This window comes from Rattus norvegicus, chromosome 2 (genome assembly GCF_036323735.1).
Source record: "Rattus norvegicus strain BN/NHsdMcwi chromosome 2, GRCr8, whole genome shotgun sequence".
Classification (NCBI taxonomy): Eukaryota; Metazoa; Chordata; class Mammalia; order Rodentia; family Muridae; genus Rattus; species Rattus norvegicus.
The window spans coordinates 94,235,651-94,255,144 of NC_086020.1; the positions used below are offsets into that span (position 1 = coordinate 94,235,651).

Sequence of the window (19,494 nt, forward strand, 5' to 3'; positions counted from 1 at the left end):
AGAACCATCACTCCAACACTAGGCTGCCATGCTCCAGTGGTGCTCCTATGACTTCTAGACTGTTAACTCAGGGTGACCCCTAAGCATGTCATATCATCGTTCAAAGTCAAGCCGTGCCCCTCCACCTGGAACCAGCCCTCCTGCTGGTCTCGAGCATCTGGGCTTCATCGGGAAGATGGAAGGCACTCCGTGTATCCCAAGAATGAAGCCATTTCAAAGAGGACTGTGGTATGGTGTGGTACTCAAGCCTTTAATCCCAGCCCAGGCTGGGGAGGGGGCACACAGGCGGACAGACCTTTGTGAGATCCCGGTCTGCACGGTGACTTTAAGGATAGGCAGAGCTGCACAGTGAGACCCCGTCTTGGGGGTGAAAAACAGGATTGTGAGTCGGGAGTCTCCGTATGGGCCTGTGGTTCCAGGATTCAGTAGACTGAGGCAGGACTGTCTCAAGTTCAAGGCCAGCCTGGGCTACACAGCAAAGTCCTAACTCAGAGAGAGGGGGGGAGGGGAGAGGTAAAAGATTGAGAACTGAGGTCAAAGGGCGTCACCATTTGCCCAGGGCGCTTAGTCTTCAAGCTGCACGGGTAAAGAATCTCCAGAACTTTTCTTCAACCCACAGCACCAAGCTGATACTCGAAGAGCTCGTCAGGAAACATCTACGTACCTCACGTGGACAGTTTTAAAATTCCGAGTTTTCAGTGGTCTGGAGTGCCTGGCTCTCCTGTTGGTGTTGTAATATTAGCTGAGGCAGGAAGGTGGGGCTCTCACTAACAGGGCCTCCTCCCCCTCCTCTGTCCTCCTGCTCCATGTGAAGAGGCCTGTGTGTCTGTGAGACTTCAGGTCAGCTGACGGGACTTTGATGCTCCACAGAGGCGCTTTCGGCTGGGGGTGAATTTTCAGCTGTCGCCCATGCCTTTGCGGGCAGCACATCTGTCGGAGCTCTAAGGAGGGGCCAGAGCTGAGCACAGATGGGCCGTTCACACTTGGCCGCCGTGACTTGGCCAGGAGCTTCGCTTGGTTTGGCTTCCTCACACAGTTGGACCATGCAGCAATTTGGGTGTTGTTTATTTAGCTATTTTTTCCTCCTCCTGTGGCTCGCTAGGCTCTGGCAGAGAAGCAAGTAGTCTGTTTGCGGACAGAGGGCTGATTTCAGCTGGATGTACTGAAAAGAATTAAACTACCATTAAGTGGCTGTGGCCTTGAGGGACGTGTCCCCTTGGCTTGCACAGAGCGAAGCTGCTCAAGCCGGTTGAAGCCGAGACCGTGCTATCATGCTCGCTTTTCTCCAAATTTAGGTAAGCTGCATCAGTCGAGCCAGGTCGAGTTTGCTTTGGTTTTGCTGGCAGGATCTCACTATGGAGTCCTGCCCGGCCTGGAACTCCCTGTGTGCACCAGCTTGGCTGTAAACTCAGAGACTCACATACCTCTGCCTTCGGAGTCCTGGGAGTAAGGAGTGTGCCAGGTTGCCCAGACAAGGCATAATTTTTAAAAGTTAAAAATAGGTAGCTATGAATCTCAATGTAGACTGTTTTTACCAAGCACACTCGGGGCCCTAAGTTCAAGCCTCGGCATCAGGGAAAACCAAGAAACATGCCAGCAAGAGAAACTACAAATAGGATATTTTTTTTAAATTTAGGAATTAACGTAAAATATAATTTTCCCCAGTTTTTTGATTGGTTGGGTTTTGTTTGTTTGTTTGTTTGTTTGTTTGTTTGTTTGTTTGTGACAAGATCTCTCTACATAGCCCTAGCTGTCCTGGGTTCACTATGTAGACCAGGCTGACCTCTTGAGTGCTGGGATTAAAGGCCCAGCATTTGCTGTTAGTTTATAAACTTTTAGTATTTAAAAAACTTACAAAAACTAAAAACATCACATTATTTCCTCTCTCCCACAAAAAAAATATTATTCATGTTTTTTGATGACCTGTATTTCTTTTTAATTGTTTAAGTTCTGGGAGAGGGCCATGGTATACTCAGTCTAGTCTTACAAGGGGAGTGAGCAGGCATGGTGGGAGAACCCAGGATCTAATGATCCGGCAAGCCCCCCCCCCCACTATCACCACAGCATGAGGAAGCACACACCAGAGGGACACCCAGGACCTGGGAAAGCCAGAGCTAGAAGAAAATGATAGCCACGCACAGGTGTGGCCAGAAGGGACTATGGGTGTCAGGGTTTTCTCCAGCCTTCCAAATCCTACCATTGCCTCCCATTGGCCACACCTACCAGAAACCCATAAGTAGGAAGCCATTGATTCTCCACTCAGCCTCACGTGGGCACTGAGCAAGGTAGAAGACGGACGAATGGACCACAAAGTCAAACAGGGCAGATCAGGAATTCTCTCAGACTGTGGGCGCTCAGGGAGCTGATGAGATCACCTGCGCAGTCCCATAAATGAGATCACCTGCGCAGTCCCATAAAATAAAGTTAATGTGAAAAAAAGAAAGTACTGGGCGGGCTAGAGAGGTGACTCCGCAGTTACGCTCCTGCAGAGATCTGGGCTCTGCTCTAAGCACCAGAGTCGGAGTGCACGGCTGCAGGAGGTCCAGTGCATTCTTCTGGCTTGATTGGGCACCTGCACAGCCAGAGTGCACACAGACAAGCAAGCCTGCATGGGTAAAGAAGAATACATTATTTTCAAAAAGAAATTAAAGAATGGAAAATAAATTAGAGCTTCATTTCTAGTATGTTCAGTGTATGTGGATGGTATCAGCTACATTTTAGCATACTCGGTATATATGGGATGATGTGAGCTGCTTTTCCCTCGCTGTGATAAAACGCCATGACTAAGGCAGCTTACTGCAGAGTTGATCTGGGCCCATGGTTCCAGAGAGTTGGGTCCATGATTGTGAAACAAAGGCAGGGGCAAGAAGCTGCAAGCTCACATTTTCAACCACAGCCTAAAATAGAGAATTAGAATGGCATCAGGCTTTAAAGACTCACCCCCCCTCCCCCAGTGACATACTTCCTCCATTGGGGCCATACCTCCTTTCTTAGGGTTTTACTGCTGTGAACAGACACCATGACCAAGGCAACTCTAGTTGTTTTGTTTGTTTGTTTGATGATGATGGTGGTAGTGATGATGATGATTTATTTTATTTATATTTATCCCAAATGTTGCCCCTTCCCAGAGCCCCCTCCCAGAGTTCTTTCCTCCCAACATCCCTCCCCTTCACCTACAAGAGGATGCCCCTCCACCCCCCGTATTCCTCCTCTCTGAGGCATCAAGTCTCTACAGGATTAAGCGCATTCTCTCCTACTGACAAGGCAACTCTTATAAGGACAACATTTAATTGGGGCAGGCTTACAGGTTCAGAGGTTCAGTCCATTATCATCAAAGTGGGAACATGGCAGCGTCCAGGCAGACATGGTACAGGAGGAGCTGAGAGTTCTACAGCTTGATCAGAAGGCAGTTAGGAGAAGACCAAGTCTTTTGGCACTGGGCAGAGCTTCAAAGCCCACCCCCATGGTGATGCACTTCCTCCAAAAAGGTCATACCTCCTAATAATGCCACTTCCCATGGGCCAGACATATTTAAACTACCACACCGCCTAAGCCTATCCTAACAGCTCTATCAACTGAGGAACCAAGTATTCAAACACCTGAACCTTTGGGGGACATGTTCACTCTTAACTGCCACAGGGATTAATTTAACCAACCCCATTACTGACCTAAAGATTGTTATGACATATCTCTCTTAGCATGTTTGTAACAGTACGAAGCTCTCACCCCCTCTACACACAGCCTTTTCCAAAAAGCTTATGTGTGAAGGCTTGTCTGCAGAAGTCTTCTTTTTTTTATAATCCAGTGAGTCTCATTAACATTGCCCAAGTTTGCATGGGTGTGTGGCCGTCTGCGCTAGTGTGGTTGCACCACCCAGAAGCAAACAGACTTCCCCCTTCTCCAGCAGGCTGCAGCTGTCAGGAGCTTCTCTGCTACAGGTACAAACCATTTATGTTGCAATGTTGGCTGGCCTGATTTTGTGCACATTAGACGGCAACCTCTCACAGCTATAACTTCATGAGTGCAACAGTGTTACCGTGTCCAGTAGACAGTGTTTAGCCTGGTCCTCCCCAGCCTCTGGCTCCCACACATTCCCTATCCCACCTCAGAGCTGGTTCCTGAGTGTCCTGTGGGAGGGGCGTAATATAGATGCCTGACTTTTGCCTGGGCACAGCGACACAGACACTTTGACCCACTCTCGGTTTCTCTGTTAGTTTCCATCAGCTGATAAGGCCCGAGAGCCGCAGTAGGCAAATGCTTTGATATGGTATAATCAAAAGACAGTAATTTGATACTTACATGCTAAGGAATGAGAATAGGAAAATTTGTTTTACATAATTAAGCCATGTATGCTTCTATGAGAGTAGGAAACTTTCTATGTACTGTAAAACACTGCAATTTATAACATATACTAGTCTTCAAATCTGGGTGCAGGTGTTCAAAGGTGTTGGCATTGGGTGACATGACAGCATGTGCAGTTCAGTGTGTGTGTATGTGTGTGGTATGTGTGTGTATGATATATGTGTTTGTGTGTGTGTGGTATGTGTATGATATATGTGTGTGTGTATCTGTGGTATAAGTATGTATGGTATGTGTCTTTGGGGTGTGTGTGTGTATGGTGTATATTGTGTATGTGGTGTGCATGTGTGTGGTGTATGTATGGTATGTATATATAGTATGTATGTTTGTGTATGGTGTATATGTTTGTGGTATGTGTGTGTATGATATGTGTGGTGTGTCTTTGTATGTGGTGTGTATGTGTGGTTTATGTATCATATATGTGGGTCTGTGGTGTGTGTGTATGGTGTGTGTCTGTGTATGTGGTGTGCATGTGTGTGGTATGTGTGTATATGGTATGTATATGTGCGTATGGTATGTGTGGTGTGTGTCTGTGTATGTAGGGGGGTGGGTGGGTGTGGGTGTTTGGTGTGTGGGTGTGTGGCATGTTTGTACATGTTGAGAACAAAGCCTACAGTGAAGTTAGGCAATACACCATGAGTAAGGCCTCTCAGAAACACCTCAGAATTACTGTGCTTTTAGTATTGAATTCATTGTGGTCATCGTGTTTAGAAACTGTTTGCTGGGCTGAGAAGGTAGCTCAGGTAGTTGGTGAAGTGCTTAAGAGGACTTTAGCTCAGTCTCCCAGATGGAACTAAGAGTCTAAACGATGTATAAAAGCTCAACCGCATATGCTAACCCCGGCGCTCAGGTGGATAGGCAGCTCCTGGGGCTTGCCGGCCCACCAGCGTAGCCTTCATGGAAAGTTCTAAGTCCTGAGAGACCTTGCATCAAAAGATGAGGTAGGTGATGTCTGAGAAACAGCACCCAAGGTTGTCTTTTCTCCTCTGTTCACTTGCCTTCCTGTGCACACACCCATGTCTCCCTCACACAGTAATACAGCCACAAAAAGGAAAACTTACTGTTGCTAAGTTGTTCCAAATTGAGTTTTCTTGCATGTTGCATAACAAAGTGTTTCAATGTTACCAGACTTTAATGTTCAGGCAGTAGACATAGCTCAGCAGGTAAGGACACTTGTCCACCTGAGCCTGAAGATGGGTGATTCCCAAGACCCACATGGTAACAAGACATCCGACTCTCGACTTCCACGTGTACACCATGGCCTAGGAACAACCTCTGTCTCCATCGCAGTTCTATTGCTGTGAAGAAGACGCCATGGCTGAGGCACTCTTACGAGAGAAGGCATTTGGCTGGGGGCTTGCTTATAGTTCAGAGGTGTTTTTTGTTATCGCCATGGCAGAGAATGGCAGCATATAAGCAGACATGCTATTGCAGAAGTAGTTGAGAGTCCTAAGTCTAGATCCACACGCAAAGAGAGACTGGGCCTGCTGGTCTGGGCTTTTGAAACCTCAAATCCCAGTCTCAGTGACACACCTCCTCCAGCAAGGCCATACCTCCTAATCCTTCTCAAACAGTGCCACTCCCTGATGACTAAATGTCTAAATCTATGCCCCTCAGGGAGCTGTTCTCATTCAAACCGCTGTACCCCTTACGACCATCCATGCATACATGTAAACATACAAACTGAATGAAACTTCATTCCAGGGCTCTGGTTATGCGGTCCGGTGCAGAGCACTTGCCTGGCATGTCCAAGCCCTGAGTCCCATCCAAGCACTGCAAAACTTTAAAAACCGCAGGCCAGGCATGGTGACAGTAATTGCAGGACAGCTGATACAGTGGGTGATTGTCCCTGATGCTGCTCTGCTGGCCCGGCCCATGGCGTCATTGAGGCCTCTCACTCATCTTAAGAGGCTACATTACTGTTCCTATCTTGTGATCAAGAGCAGTGTGGTGGCCTCGTGAAGCACACGGTGAGCACCAAGTGCTAGGAGGCACTTGGAAAATGCTAAACCCTCATGGAAGAGTGTTGTGTGATTGTGTGCTGGGACGACGTCTGGCTTCTGCAGCAGATCCTGGCTTTGCTCCTTGACTCTCTGAAACTCTGTAACATGAAGGCCACAGACAGCATCCATCTTTGGGGATCAAGTACTTAGAATAGCACTTTCCCCCTACTTAGTCTAACTGCTGTCAGGGCGGCCCAGTGCCCGGGGACACTGTGAATGTGACTTAAATAAGCAGCAGAGCTGGCTCTTATGAAGAAATGGATGTGATCTGGGCTCGCCCAGCTCTTCACCAGCTCAGTTGCCCAGAACATGGCGAGCGCTTACTTTTCCTAGTGAAGGAAATGAACAGTGTGGACAAGAAGGTGACTGGATGGATTTGCTAGCATTGTGATGTTGTCTTTTCTTCTTCCCGTAGAACTCCATGAAGGTGATGTTCAAATGCCTTTGGAAGAACTGTGGCAAGGTACTGAACACGGCAGCAGGCATCCAGAAGCACATCCGGGCCGTCCACCTCGGGTAAGGCAGCCCCTCTTCCCTTTGGAGCTGGCGGAAGCCTCTCAGCACAGCCCCACAGGCAGGCACCTGGCCTCAGACGCTCAGACACTGCTCCACCTGTGCCTCAAGCTCTTCCTGGTCCCTACAGCAGGGCGATCCTGCCGATAGTCAGCCACCGCGTCACCACGTCACCGGGCCGTAGAGCCTCCTGAACTTCTGAGTCACCTTATGCTAGTTCTCACTCTGAGCACTAGGTCCATCTAAAATGGACAGTGTCACCCGTGAGGGTCAAAGATAAACTGTGTGCAAGAGACACAAAGCATAAAACACACCACAGGGCTCTGCCCCGCAAGTTGTGACTGCTTGAGCACCTCTTGTCTGTACAATCAAATGTGCATTCATTTTTGCAGTAATTGACATTCTGACTTAGAACCTCAAAAGCTATCACACACCTTTGTCAATGAAGCCTGGTGATAAGGTCTGGCTCTGCCTGCTTCTCAAATGATGTTTTCTTCGTAGGCCATAACAACTTTCCTACGCAGGGAACAGTTGTGATTAGTATCGTGCAGCTGGGCTCACAGCCAGGGGCAGCAGAGGGTTAACTGTTCCTGCTTTAGTCCCGAGTCTATGTCGTCCATGTATCTAGGGCTTAGTAGGGACCCTGTGTGACCGTAGTTATCACCAGTGTGCATAAAGCAGACATTACCACCTGGGTGGGTCTGTGTGCTCCACACAGAAAGGTCCTTTTGACAAAAGGGCTGTGGAGGAATGGGGCAGGCGCCACCTTAGCCAGAAAGAAGCCAGAAAGAGAAAGTGTGTACTCTGAAAACTGGTATGGGCAAGCCACAAATCCTGTGCAGGCTGCCAGAGTCACACGCCCTGAAAGTGTCAGTAACTATCCGAACCTGGAAATTTCAGTGCAGAGTATACGGTCTCATCCACCATGCCACAACTGCCTCTATATCCCTCAGTCATACTGTCTCGGTAGGTGTCTGCTCAGTGCCACGTCCACTGATAATGTGTGCAGTGGTTCAAAGAGCGACAGAAGACACAGCCCTGGAGAATCAGTCGTGAGAAGACAGAGGCCTTCAGAGCTACAGAAGCTCAGGGACGAGGGTTCTCAGCACAAACACTGATCCCCAGGAAATCAAGGCCCCTCTTGAGGTCTACGCCTCATTATTAAAATGATTTAAAAACAGTCTCAAACGGAAGCTTTGACAATTTCATTAGAATTTAAAAGGACCCCAGGACAGGCAAGCTATAAATTTCAGCTATTGTGTGCTAGAGAAAGAGAATGGAGGTAAAACGGATTAAAACACAAACAGAAGTTAAGTCAGCATGGAGGGCAGCCACAGGCTGTAGGCAGCACTTGGTAAGGACTGGGGCCCTAAGGGAGGAGAAAGGGAGGCTGAGGTGTGAGGAAAAGCTTAGTCTCTGCAGCTAAAGAAAGGGGCAGAGAAAAATGAGTGAAAGTCAGGACTCAGAAAAGTAGGCAGTCGCGGAAGCTCACAGTGGCATGTGGGAATTCTGGGAAGGTGGAATAGAGTGCCTTGTTAAGGGGCTGGATGTGATGGGGCGCACTTCTAATTCTAGCACTCGGGAAGTAGAGTCAGATGAAACTCTGTGATTTTGAGGTAAATCCCAGGACAGCCAGAGCTAAAGAAATACAATTAATAAAATTAATCACTCTATCTACCCATAACAAAGATACACTGTCCAGGTATTTAATTTTAAGCCGTAAGCCTAGATTGGGCAGGTTTGGGGCTATTCTCACTTATTTCCCAGCCATAATTCCCATGTCATGTGCTGTTTTTTCTGGCCAGGTGCTCATAGCACATCTCCTTTCATGGTGGCCTCCTCCACCTCCGTGTCCTCTCTTCTTCTCCATTCTCTCTCCCTGCAAAACCCTCACTGGATCCTCAAGTCCCATTTCTCCCTCTTGCCCTCTCATGGGCTCTGGCCTTTTATTGACCATTTAAATTGGGGAGCAAGGTTTACACAGCATCACTTGAGGTACATGTAGGGGGCAACCAGACCTTGAGAGCCAGTGTTGAGCATTAGAAGACAAGCAGCATCAGACCAACCCACTACACCCTGTATCCCACCAACTCCCCAATATGTTCAAAGGAATAATTATTCCGTTTATCTGTTTAATGTGGCTGAGGTGAACTGTTCTTGCTAGGAGTGATTGTCCCTTCCTGAGAGGGTGATTCCTGATTGAACAGCCCAGCTGTACTCTGAGGTCGATTCTCCACCCAGCTAAAGATTTCATTCTCTTGACCAGAGGAAGTTCTTTGCTCTTAATGGGTTTTGAATGCTGCTGTATTTTAAAGAAAAGGGAAAAAATTATAAAAATATAGTAAGGCTCAAGGGACAGATGCTCTTTGAGAGAACATAGAGAACCCTATCATGTGAGCCCTGGTGCTCTTCAGGACTGCAGATGACAGCATCTGCCTCCTAGGCCTTTCCTCCGGCACTTTACCACCGCCCTCACCCTTCACACAAGAACCACCGTGAGCCTTTCAAACCAACGTCCATTTCCTAAACATCCCGGGGAACCTCTGTAACCTCCACAATCACTGAAGGCAGTCAGTCCCTGCCCAATCACACCAGCCCTCATTCCAGAAGCTCACCCTGGTGTATTAGCTACTCTTCTGTTACTGTTGTGATGACACACTGTGACCAAAGCACCTGAGAGAAGGAAGAGTTTGTTTCAGCTTACAGTTCCAGATGGCTAGAGTCCACAATGGAGAGGAAAGCACAATGGCAGATGGGGGGAAGCTGGAAGCAAAGAGAGCAAGCAGGAAGTGGTTGAGAGCAAGCAGGAAGTGGTTCAGGCTGTAAATACTCACAGACCACCTCAGTGATAGATTTCCTCCAGCAAGGCTGTACTTCCTAAAAGTTATATAACTCTCCAAACAGCACCACCAGCTGGGGAGCAAGTGTTCAGATACAGGAGCCTGTGAGGGACATTTCTCAGCAAAAGCATCATCCCCACCACCTGCAGGTCCTGCTTTCATTCAAAGCCTCAGTATGCAGGTGGCTACTTACCTGACACTTCTAAACATCCTATGTAAAAATCAATACTCTTCCCAACCATGGGCCTCTCTATGAAGGGCTCTCAAATATTGCTTAATCTTTTTTCCCCGTGACTTAACAAAACCTCATAAACTAAGTGGCTGTTTATTAGGGATTTCTTGGACTATAGAAGTCTCTAGACTATAAAAATCCCATGGAGCCAGATAGTAGTGCCACACTCAGGAGGCAGAGGCAAATGGATCTCTAAGCTCAAGACTAGCCTGGTCTACAGAGCATTCAGAATAGCCAGGGCTACACAGAGAAACCCTGTCTCAAAAAAACCAAGACAAATAAAAAAAACAAAAACCATAAAAACCAAATTTACCATCAAGGTATAGTCTTTGTTTTTGTTTTTGTTTTTCTGTTGTTGTTGTTGTTGTTGTTGTTGTTGTTGTTGTTGTTGTTGTTGTGTTTTCCTGTTAGGAAGTAGAATGGGTTTTTTTGAATTGTCTATAATAGTCTCTCTAATGATGAATTTTTTTTCTTTATTAACTTGAGTGTTTCTTATTTACATTTCGAGTGTTATTCCCTTTCCCGGTTTACGAGCCAACATCCCCCTTCCCCCTCCCCTTCCTTATGGGTGTTCCCCTCCCAACCCTCCCCCCATTGCCGCCCTCCCCCCATCAGTCTAGTTCACTGGGGGTTCAGTCTTAGCAGGACCCAGGGCTTCCCCTTCCACTGGTGCTCTTATAGGCTATTCATTGTGTAGTGTATTCTCCATAAATTGTTCTCAGATTAGTAAATAAATGATGGGTAGGAAGGTAGATGGGTGGGTGGTAGGTAGACTGCTTTCAGAAGCTTACTCTAGTGCTCTAGTTTTCCTTGCTGTGGTATAGTACTGGATGCCATGGAAGTTGAAGGCAGGCATGGTAGTTTATTTGACTCGTGGTTCTGGATGCTGGGTCATGCGCCACTGTGACCATAGGGCAGACACCTCCCCAGCGTCTGGTGAGGGTTCCCTCACTACATCTGAACCTGATATGGTCGGACAAACCAAAGCCGTGAACTGGTTTTCCTTTCAGAACCACTTGTGCCAATGTAGTAGCCCATCTCCCTACCATCGTACCCAGTCCCCATCTTGTCATCCCGCCCTGCCCCTCTTCCCCAATCCTCTTGACCCTTCCTAATTCTGTTTGCTTTTCAAAGACCCTCTTCCCAAATGCCCTTAACATAAGGATTTGGAAATTAAGTTACTAACAGTGCTGGTTGGAGGGCGCATTTAAATCAGAGCAGAAGCTGATGAAAACCTTCTTCAAATGGGTTAATCTTCAAATGGGGTGGCTGAGTGCCGCAGGGTAATGTAAGGTCGCCAGACCGACAGAGGCTATTCCAGGTGGAGAGAACGGTCTGCACAAGTTGGAGGCGAGAGGACAGATCTCTGAGCATCTGCTCTGCTCTCTCCTGCCCTAGGCGAGTAGGGGAATCTGACTGCAGTGATGGGGAAGAAGACTTCTACTACACGGAGATCAAGCTCAACACGGATGCAGTGGCTGAAGGCCTGAACAGTGTGGCCCCGGTTTCGCCCTCCCAGTCCCTGGCTTCACCTCCTACGTTTCCCATCCCAGACTCCAGCAGAGCAGAAACTCCTTGTGCCAAAACAGACACTAAGCTGGTGACACCACTGAGCCGCTCAGCCCCCACCACCCTCTACCTCGTGCACACTGACCACGCTTACCAGGTGCGTGCTAAGGGCCGTGCTCAAAAGCAGTAGCAGTCAGGCCTGGGACAGCAGGTTAACACGCAGCAGCCAGCAACTCTGTCGCGTTTTCTATTTTTCCTCTTTGCCAGGATCTCAAGCTATAAGTGGTGGCTCGTGACTTTAATCCCAGCGCTGAGAGGCTGAGGCAAAGGTTCATGAATTCGAGGCCAGGGCTGGGCTATGGAGCTACATAGTTATGACCAAGTCTTAGAGAGCCAAACCAACAGCAAAAAGGGTCTGGTGGCCCAGGGCTATACTCTTGGTCACTCTGGAGGCCAGGTACAAAACCACTGTAACTAGCTGAAATATTTGTAATTAAAACAAACAAGTAAAAACAAAAAACACTAAGCCTGGAGAGGAAAAATACAGACTTGAGTCTTGTCATCTCAGATCTGTTAATTTGCTTAATTTTAAGATTCTTAATTTTTTTCTTTCATTTTTATTTCGTGTGTACATACTTGTATATGCACATACACTTGACACATTGCATATGTAAAGGTGGAAACAAAAACCTTCCTCTCTGGTCCTAAGGATTGAACTCAGGTCTTCAGCCTTGTCTGCAGGCTCCTTTCCCTGCCGAGCTATCTCATCAGCCAAGTCTTTAACCATGTTCATAATACATGCTGTGCAGTGACCATCACTGTATCCATTTTCTTAGATATGAGATGTCTAATGAGCAAAATAATGAGAATTATAATGCATATTAAACCCTAAATTGTACTTTTTTCCAAATTTATTGTTTAAGGTATTTCCTAATATGGTATCATATTTTTACATACATCCAAAAACAGGTATATTTGATTAATTTTCAGAAATTGACATCCAAAAATCCATCTCATACCTCAGGTAGATTTCCTTATATGAAAGGCTTCTTTCTGGCTACTCTCTTTGACCCTCTACCTGTTGGCATATGTAACCAGAGTAGCCCTGTCTGTTCCTACAGCCCAGCGTTAGAAATGAGAACTAAGAAGCTGTGGACAGTCACTCTTTCAAACAGCTTTTTCTGCTTCCTGTCTCTCAGGGCACGCCCCAGTGACTAGTCCAATCATTCTGACAGCTTTCTCTGCTTTCTGTCTCTCAGGCCACACCCCGGTGACCAGTCCAATCACTCTCACAACTTCCTCTGCTTCCTGTCCCCCAGGCCACGCCCCAGTGACTAGTCCAATCACTCTCATAGCTTTCTCTGCTTCCTGTCTCTCAGGCCACGCCCCCGGTGACTATTCCGGGATCTGCTAAGTTCACCCCCAATGGCAGCAGCTTCAGCATTTCCTGGCAGTCTCCTCCAGTCACTTTCACAGGCGTTCCGGTAAGTACGCAAAGCATGGCAAGGTGAGCCAAGTCAAATGTACACTTAGAGAACAAGCTTTGAGATAGACACGAAAAAGATGGAGTCGGTGCCGGAAAGCGCTGCCTCAAATGGCCTAGGCCAGCCTTGAACTCTATGTAGTCTATGATGATGTTTGAACTCTGCTGATCTTCCACCGCCCAAATGCTGCTATTACAGGTACTCAACATCCTACTTAGATTCCAAAGGCATAAGCTTCTTCTTTTTAAAGATTTTTAAAAATTTTTATGTGTTTAAGTGTTTTTCTTGTTTGTATTTCTGTGCACCACATGCATACACTGCCCGTGGAAACCAGAAGAGGATATTAGAGTCCCTGGAACCGGAGTTACAGATAATTGTGAGCCGCCATGTGGGCTCCGGAAGTCAAGCCCAGGTCTTCCGGAAGAGCATGCTTTTACTGGCTCAGCCATCTCTCCAGCCCCACATATATATTTCCTAAGTGACACTTAGAGATTTACCTGCAAGGCACCTTGTGATTCAGATGGGTGCAGCTGGGAAAAGACGTTTTGACTGACACTTTAGAAACCTAGAAGAAACTATTGGCTGTTGGTGCTATAGTTATGTGTATGGTTAAATTAGTAGCCTGATTCACACCTCTTACAGAAAAGCCGGCGTTTAAAGCCTGAGCAGTCCATGTCTGAGGGATCATTTGAAAGTAAATGAATGATAAAATATGCAGCAGTGATCTAGGTAGTCCATCAAAATTAGCTCAATATATAGAAGTGATCCTGAGAAATCACTATGAATTAACTTGGCTCCTAATAGTTCATTTAAAAACTCATCGGGTCTTACATAGTTTCCACAGAATACCTAGAGACCTCCTGACCAGCAGCCATGCTCAGAGGGGCGTGACTCACTCTTGAGAAGGTTCAGAATTCGGCTCACAGTAGCAGATGTTACCTTATTTTCTCTTCCCCACCTTGCCCAGCCCTGGCAAGTTCCAGAGGTTCCCAGGGAGTGTAAAAGCCTCCTGAGACACTGGGCAAACTAAGTTATGCTCTACTCATCAGATTTACCAAACTCCATAAAAGCAGTCAGTGAACGGCCCCCAGCTAACAGGGCTTGGTGAGTGGGCCTTTCCAGAAAGTACTCTTGGGTTGTGATCTTTAAGCACTATCATAAATATGGAATAATTTCAAAAGCCACTGAACAGTGGTGGCCCCATCCACTCTCAAGGGGTGACCTTGGACATTCTCTTGTTAGTTTTACTTGTGGCCATCAGACAACTGAACCATTTCCTCTGGGAGACTTTCTCCTTGGTAGACAAAAAAAAAAAAAAAACAAAACAAAACAAAACAAAAAACCAAAAAAGGCCTAGAGTGATTTGCCATTTGGCATTACCTGTCTGCGATGGTTAGTGTTGTCAATTTGACAAAAATCTAAAAGCACCTGGGAGACAGGCCTGGACATGCTTTGGGGAGATTGTTTCGTGTTAATAGAAATGGAAAGGTGGGGCCACCATGGTCGGCATGAATTCCTTAGACAATCCTAGGAACTAGCATTAGGAACTAGAGAAGAGAAGAGCCTGCTTTACGGCTCCTGCTCCTGATTGTGGACACGTTGTGTCCAGTGCTTCCGGTCCCACCATTGGCTTCCCTGTCATGGACCAGGATAAACCCTCTCCAGAGTATGTTATCCCAGAGAAAGAGACTAAGATGCCTTCTTTGACAGCCTGGTGTACTTACTTCCCCTATTCCTGTGACCAGTACCCGTCAATAGGAACTGAAGAAGGGAGGGTTTATTAGGGCTACTGGTCCCTCGTGGTGGGGAAGCCATGGCTGTAGGTGTGTCTATGGCCCGGAGCAGAAAGGTGAATGGCGGTTCTCCACTTGGCTTCATCCTTTTCTTTTTTCATCCAGGGCCCAGGCCACAGAATGGTGCCACCCACACTCAGTGTAGGTCTTTCCCTCCCACCCAGAGGTGTGCATTCTAAACTTCACAATGAAGATTAGCCACAATCAGGCCTAAAGTGAAAGCTACAGTTGTGATTCCAGCTACAGGCTGAGTGAAACCGTTTCTCAGCTCCTCGCTTTAGCTCACGAAGACGTTCCTAAGCCATAGGCCATGCTGCTCATCAGCGTGAGAGGGGAGCTTGTGACCACCACGCTCCCTTTGGTATTCAGTTGAATGCAAGGCCGCGTGCTAGGCAGCTGCATCTCTCTTTGCGCTTGTTGCTTTGATCCACAAACTCAGTTAGTTGTTCAGTCAGGCTGGACTTTAACTCACTCCACAGCCCCGGCACACCTTGAATGTGCCGTCCTGCCTCCAGTCGGCCATGTTTAGCTTATGCTCCATCTGTTTGTGAGAGGGGCAGGTTTGAGGCAGGGTTTCTCTGTGTAGCCCTGGCTGTTCTGGAACTCACCGTGCAAACCGGTCTGGCCTCGAATTCAGGGATCTTCTACCTGCCTCTGCCTCCCAAGTGCTGGGATTAAAGGAGCGCACCACCTCCCGACTCTGCTGTGCTCTTTTTAATTAGACCACGATAGAGACGTGGTTCTGGTTTTTAACCAGCTGTCTCTTCTCCCCCATTTCTAAAAGTGTCTGTAGGATGCCAGCCAGGATTCCTTATGTTGTTTGTTTTCCAACAATGAAATCTTAGAACTCTTCCATGGACGCTAGCTGTCGCTACCCTCCGTTTCAATACCCACCCACCCACCCCACCCCCCGCTTTTTTTGATTTCCACTTTGGTTTCCAGGGCATCCTAGCAGGGAGAGTGCACAGAAAATAGACGTAGTGTCTAGGTTAACTGGAACGTCTGTCTACCTTCCGTGGCCGTTTCTCATTTTGGGGTGTGTGTGTGTGTGTGTGTGTGTTGGGATACTTTTGTGGGTGGGTGTTGACAAAGATTGTCTTTCTCAGCTGCTGCCCCTCATTGTTTGAGGCAGGGTCTCTGAACCCAGAGCACACATTAGTTAAATGGCTGGCTATGGGCTCCTGGGGTAGCCTGGCTCCCACCTCTATACCAGAGTTACGGATGTCCTGCGTGGTACTTTGTCCATTCTGCATGGCACTGTGTTTCATACTCAGGTCCTCGGAATTATGCAGCAGGAGCTTCAACAACAACTGATCCTCTCCCAGCCTCCTTCCCATCTCTAATTTATTCTTAGACGGGAGAATTTCTAGTCTCTTTGGTTTGTAATCTGCTTTGGCCAAGACTTAAGATAAACACTTCAGCAGTCAAGCTTGCTGTTCCTATTTTAAGGTTGTGGGTATATTTTTAAAAGCTTTGTTTGACTCTAGGAAGACAGGAATGTAGCTCTAAAATTATTCCTTAGGATCCTGAACTCCTATCAGTGCTTTCAGAGAAAACAAAGTTGAATGCCCCTGTCCTGCCACTCACTTCCTAACTGTGGGCTCACTTGCTAACTGTTCGTCCACGCAGCAGTGGACTGGCTCATCCACTGACTCCATGCCAATCGGTATGCATGCCCTGAACTCTGTGAAATACAGAGCCAGGCAGAGTCTAGGAACACGAAGCTCCTCGCTCTCCAGTAGCTTCAGATAGCAACTCTCACCATTTTAAATTATGAAGAACATTAAGGATGAGTTTCTCTGAAAATTCCAAAGAGAATAGTTTCTATTTAATGAAAATCTCTTCTGTCTTTGTACTCCCAAACAAATGCCCAGAGGTTGTTGTCCTGGGTTCAATGTACCATTTGTCCCTCATCCCTGAGATCTAGTGTTGAAGAGAAGCCTTGGGACACTTCCTACAGAAAGCCCTTCTGAGCTGTCCCCAGGTCTCCTGGCTTTCGATTTGTTCACGTTTGTGCCAGATTTCTCAAGTACTGGCATTAGTGAGCCCCAGCCAGCATCCGGGCCCTTCCCAAAGTCTCCTGTCTGCAGACACCACAGCCTGCTACCCGTGCTTCTCTAGCCCGAGGCTGAGGAGTGGGCAGGAGCCCTCATTGGTTATCTAAGCGGGAGGTGTGGGTGGCAGCTGTGTATTTCCCTGAAGCTGCAAGTCCAGCATTGAGGTGTCGACTGTTTACATCTGGTGAGGGCTCTCAATTTGTAGTCCACCATTAGAGCTGTGTTTTCACCTGGCTTTTTCTAGTGTGTACAGTCAATAGTAAGAAAGGTGGAAGTAAGGGCTCAGGGAGTAGATACACTCGGTGGTCTCTTCTTATTAAGGTGTATGTGCATGTGCACTGTCTGGTCTCTTCTTATAACACTAGTCCTATTGGTGCAGGGCCCTACTCTTACAACCTCATCTAGCTTTAATTCCTTCAAAGGCTTATCCTTTAATACACCTAGCTCAGGATGTAGAATTTCAACATAAAATTTTAGAGGAAGCAGGGAGGCCAGGCATGGTCTAGTTCCAGCACTTGAGAGGTAAAGACAGAAAGATCAAGAGTTCAAGGCCAACCTCCACCACATAGTTTTTAAAAAAAAAAAAAACAAATGAGGACAGCCTGAGCTACATGAGACCTTGTTAAAAAAAAAAATGAGGAGGTGGGGTCTAGCTGGAGGAAGTGGGTTACTATGGGTAGGTCTTAAAGTTCTTGTTTGCTTCCAGCCTGACCTGCTTTGCAAACTCAAAAGTTGAGCAGGCTGTGCCCAAGCTGCCACCTTGCCCTCTCCTAGCATGGTAGACATCATTCCCTGAACTGTGAGCCAAGATAAAGATCTCCTGTGATCATTTCTGCCATCTATTCTATCTAAGCACAGGGAAAGTAACTGGCGAAGACGCTTGGGTTTTTTTTATTTATTTATTTATTTATTTATTTATTTATTTATGTATTTTATTGTCTAGAAACGGTCTGAAATGGGACTGAAAGATTCTTCCAGTCAAAAATCTTTTCTAGTCCATATGACAGAAGATTACAAAGAAAATTCTCTAAAACACATACAGAAGGGCATGGCAAATCCGAATCCCACCCATGAACTCTGACCCTCGGGGCAGTCATATGACCTTTCTTAAACAATCTCCTCCGTTCCAAAACAGCCCTGTAGAGTGAGGTATGGCTCAGCACAGGGGGTAGCAGGCAGCTAGCGTCGTGGGATGCCCAGTGTCCTGCGGTCCGTGTGGAAAACAAGAAAGTCAAATCTTCCTATGTGAAACATGTCCCAGATACCGCAAGTGTCCCACTCTGCAGAGATTCGCCATGATGGAAAACTACAGGTTAGAGTCCTGAACTCACTGGGAGTCTCGCGCACTCAGTGAGCATGGTGTGGTCACATAGCCCAATGATTATTTATTTATAAATAATAGCATATGGTCCTATCCATAATGATACACATTCTTTATATTTAGTAAAATGTACTTCAAGGTAGACGTTTGAAAGAGTTTGAGATGCAGGGCAAAAGCTTTGTGGAATGTAGAGAGCTGGCTGGTGAGAACAAGCTGGACAAGCTCGAGGTCTGTCCCTGAGCCCACACAGAGGTGGCACGCGACCATGGGCTCTTGCCGGAGTAGACCTGGCCGTGCTGGTTTTCAGTGTTTGGAACTTGGAGCTGGAAACGCCATTGTTTGCTCGGAGCTTACTGGGCTTCTCTGTGTGGGTAGGAAGGCAATGACAGAGAAATGTTGCCAGCAGAAGCGTGCCCACTCCCCCAGTGTCTGGGGCCCGAGGCGAGTTAGATAGCAGTCACACATTAATCCGCACAAGTCCTATCTGGTTAGCATAGCTATCTCGTACCAGCTACAAGCCCTCCCAGAGTTCCTAACCTCGCCAGTTTAGTCCTGACTTCATTTTAACTCAGCATTTGAGAACAAAACCCTCCTGCTTTGGGTTTTGTGCTCTCGGAAAGGAGGAATGGATCTGCTCCGTCAACCCGACTGTCCTTGTTTCCCAGGTGTCTCCGACACACCATCATGCAGCCGGCACAGGAGAGCAGAGACAGCACGCTCACACCACCCTGTCCTCCCCGCCCAGAGGGACAGTCACCCTGAGGTATGACTGCTCGATGCTGCCTATTTCACCTCAAAGGGACGTCCTAAGAAACAAAGAAATAGCAAAGAGGAACCAAACTATGACCCACTATAAAATGTCTTCCCAGTCCATGAAGCACGTTTCCTTCCCTTCCCATGGTTTCCAGTGCATAATAGTTAGGGCACTTGCAGTTTGTGGGATAGACAGCAGTAACCACTGTCCTGCACTGCCTTCTGTAGGACATGATAATAAGTTTCAGTCTCTATCCAGGAGAGTCTCCCAGGAAGCCTCAACCAGAATTCTCAGCACTGGGAAGACACTGAAAATTAGGAAGAACAGTGTTGTTCTCTGCTGTTTGGGCTTTGTGTATTTTTCTGGTTGTTGTTGTTTGTTTTGTGTCAGGCAGGGTATGTGGGGGCAGGGACAGAAAATGCATACGGATGCATGCTGTGGTGCACATGTGGAAGTTTGAAGACAGCTCAGGAGTTTGTCTTGGTGCCATGTCTCGGTCATTCACCACAAGCAAGCTGGTCGAGGAACTTGCAGGGATCTCTGCCAGCCCCTCCCACCCGGCTGTAGATTACAGGCAATGCTGACACACGCTGTCCCATCCAGATCCGATAGGTCCCAAGCACGCACCT

At 47.3% G+C, this 19,494-nt stretch overlaps 1 protein-coding gene across 2 annotated transcripts in view; it reads left to right on the plus strand.

Annotated features, from left to right (window-relative positions):
* The window catches only part of Zfp704 (zinc finger protein 704), a 187,863-nt gene that overhangs the window by 156,442 nt on the left and 11,927 nt on the right, over window positions 1–19,494 (plus strand). For both annotated transcript variants that reach the window (XM_039103595.2, XM_039103596.2), the window contains exons 5-8: window positions 6,778–6,878; window positions 11,346–11,613; window positions 12,836–12,940; window positions 18,777–18,874. In XM_039103595.2, the coding sequence (XP_038959523.1) occupies window positions 6,778–6,878; window positions 11,346–11,613; window positions 12,836–12,940; window positions 18,777–18,874 (572 nt within the window). The remainder of the gene's footprint in view (window positions 1–6,777; window positions 6,879–11,345; window positions 11,614–12,835; window positions 12,941–18,776; window positions 18,875–19,494) is intronic.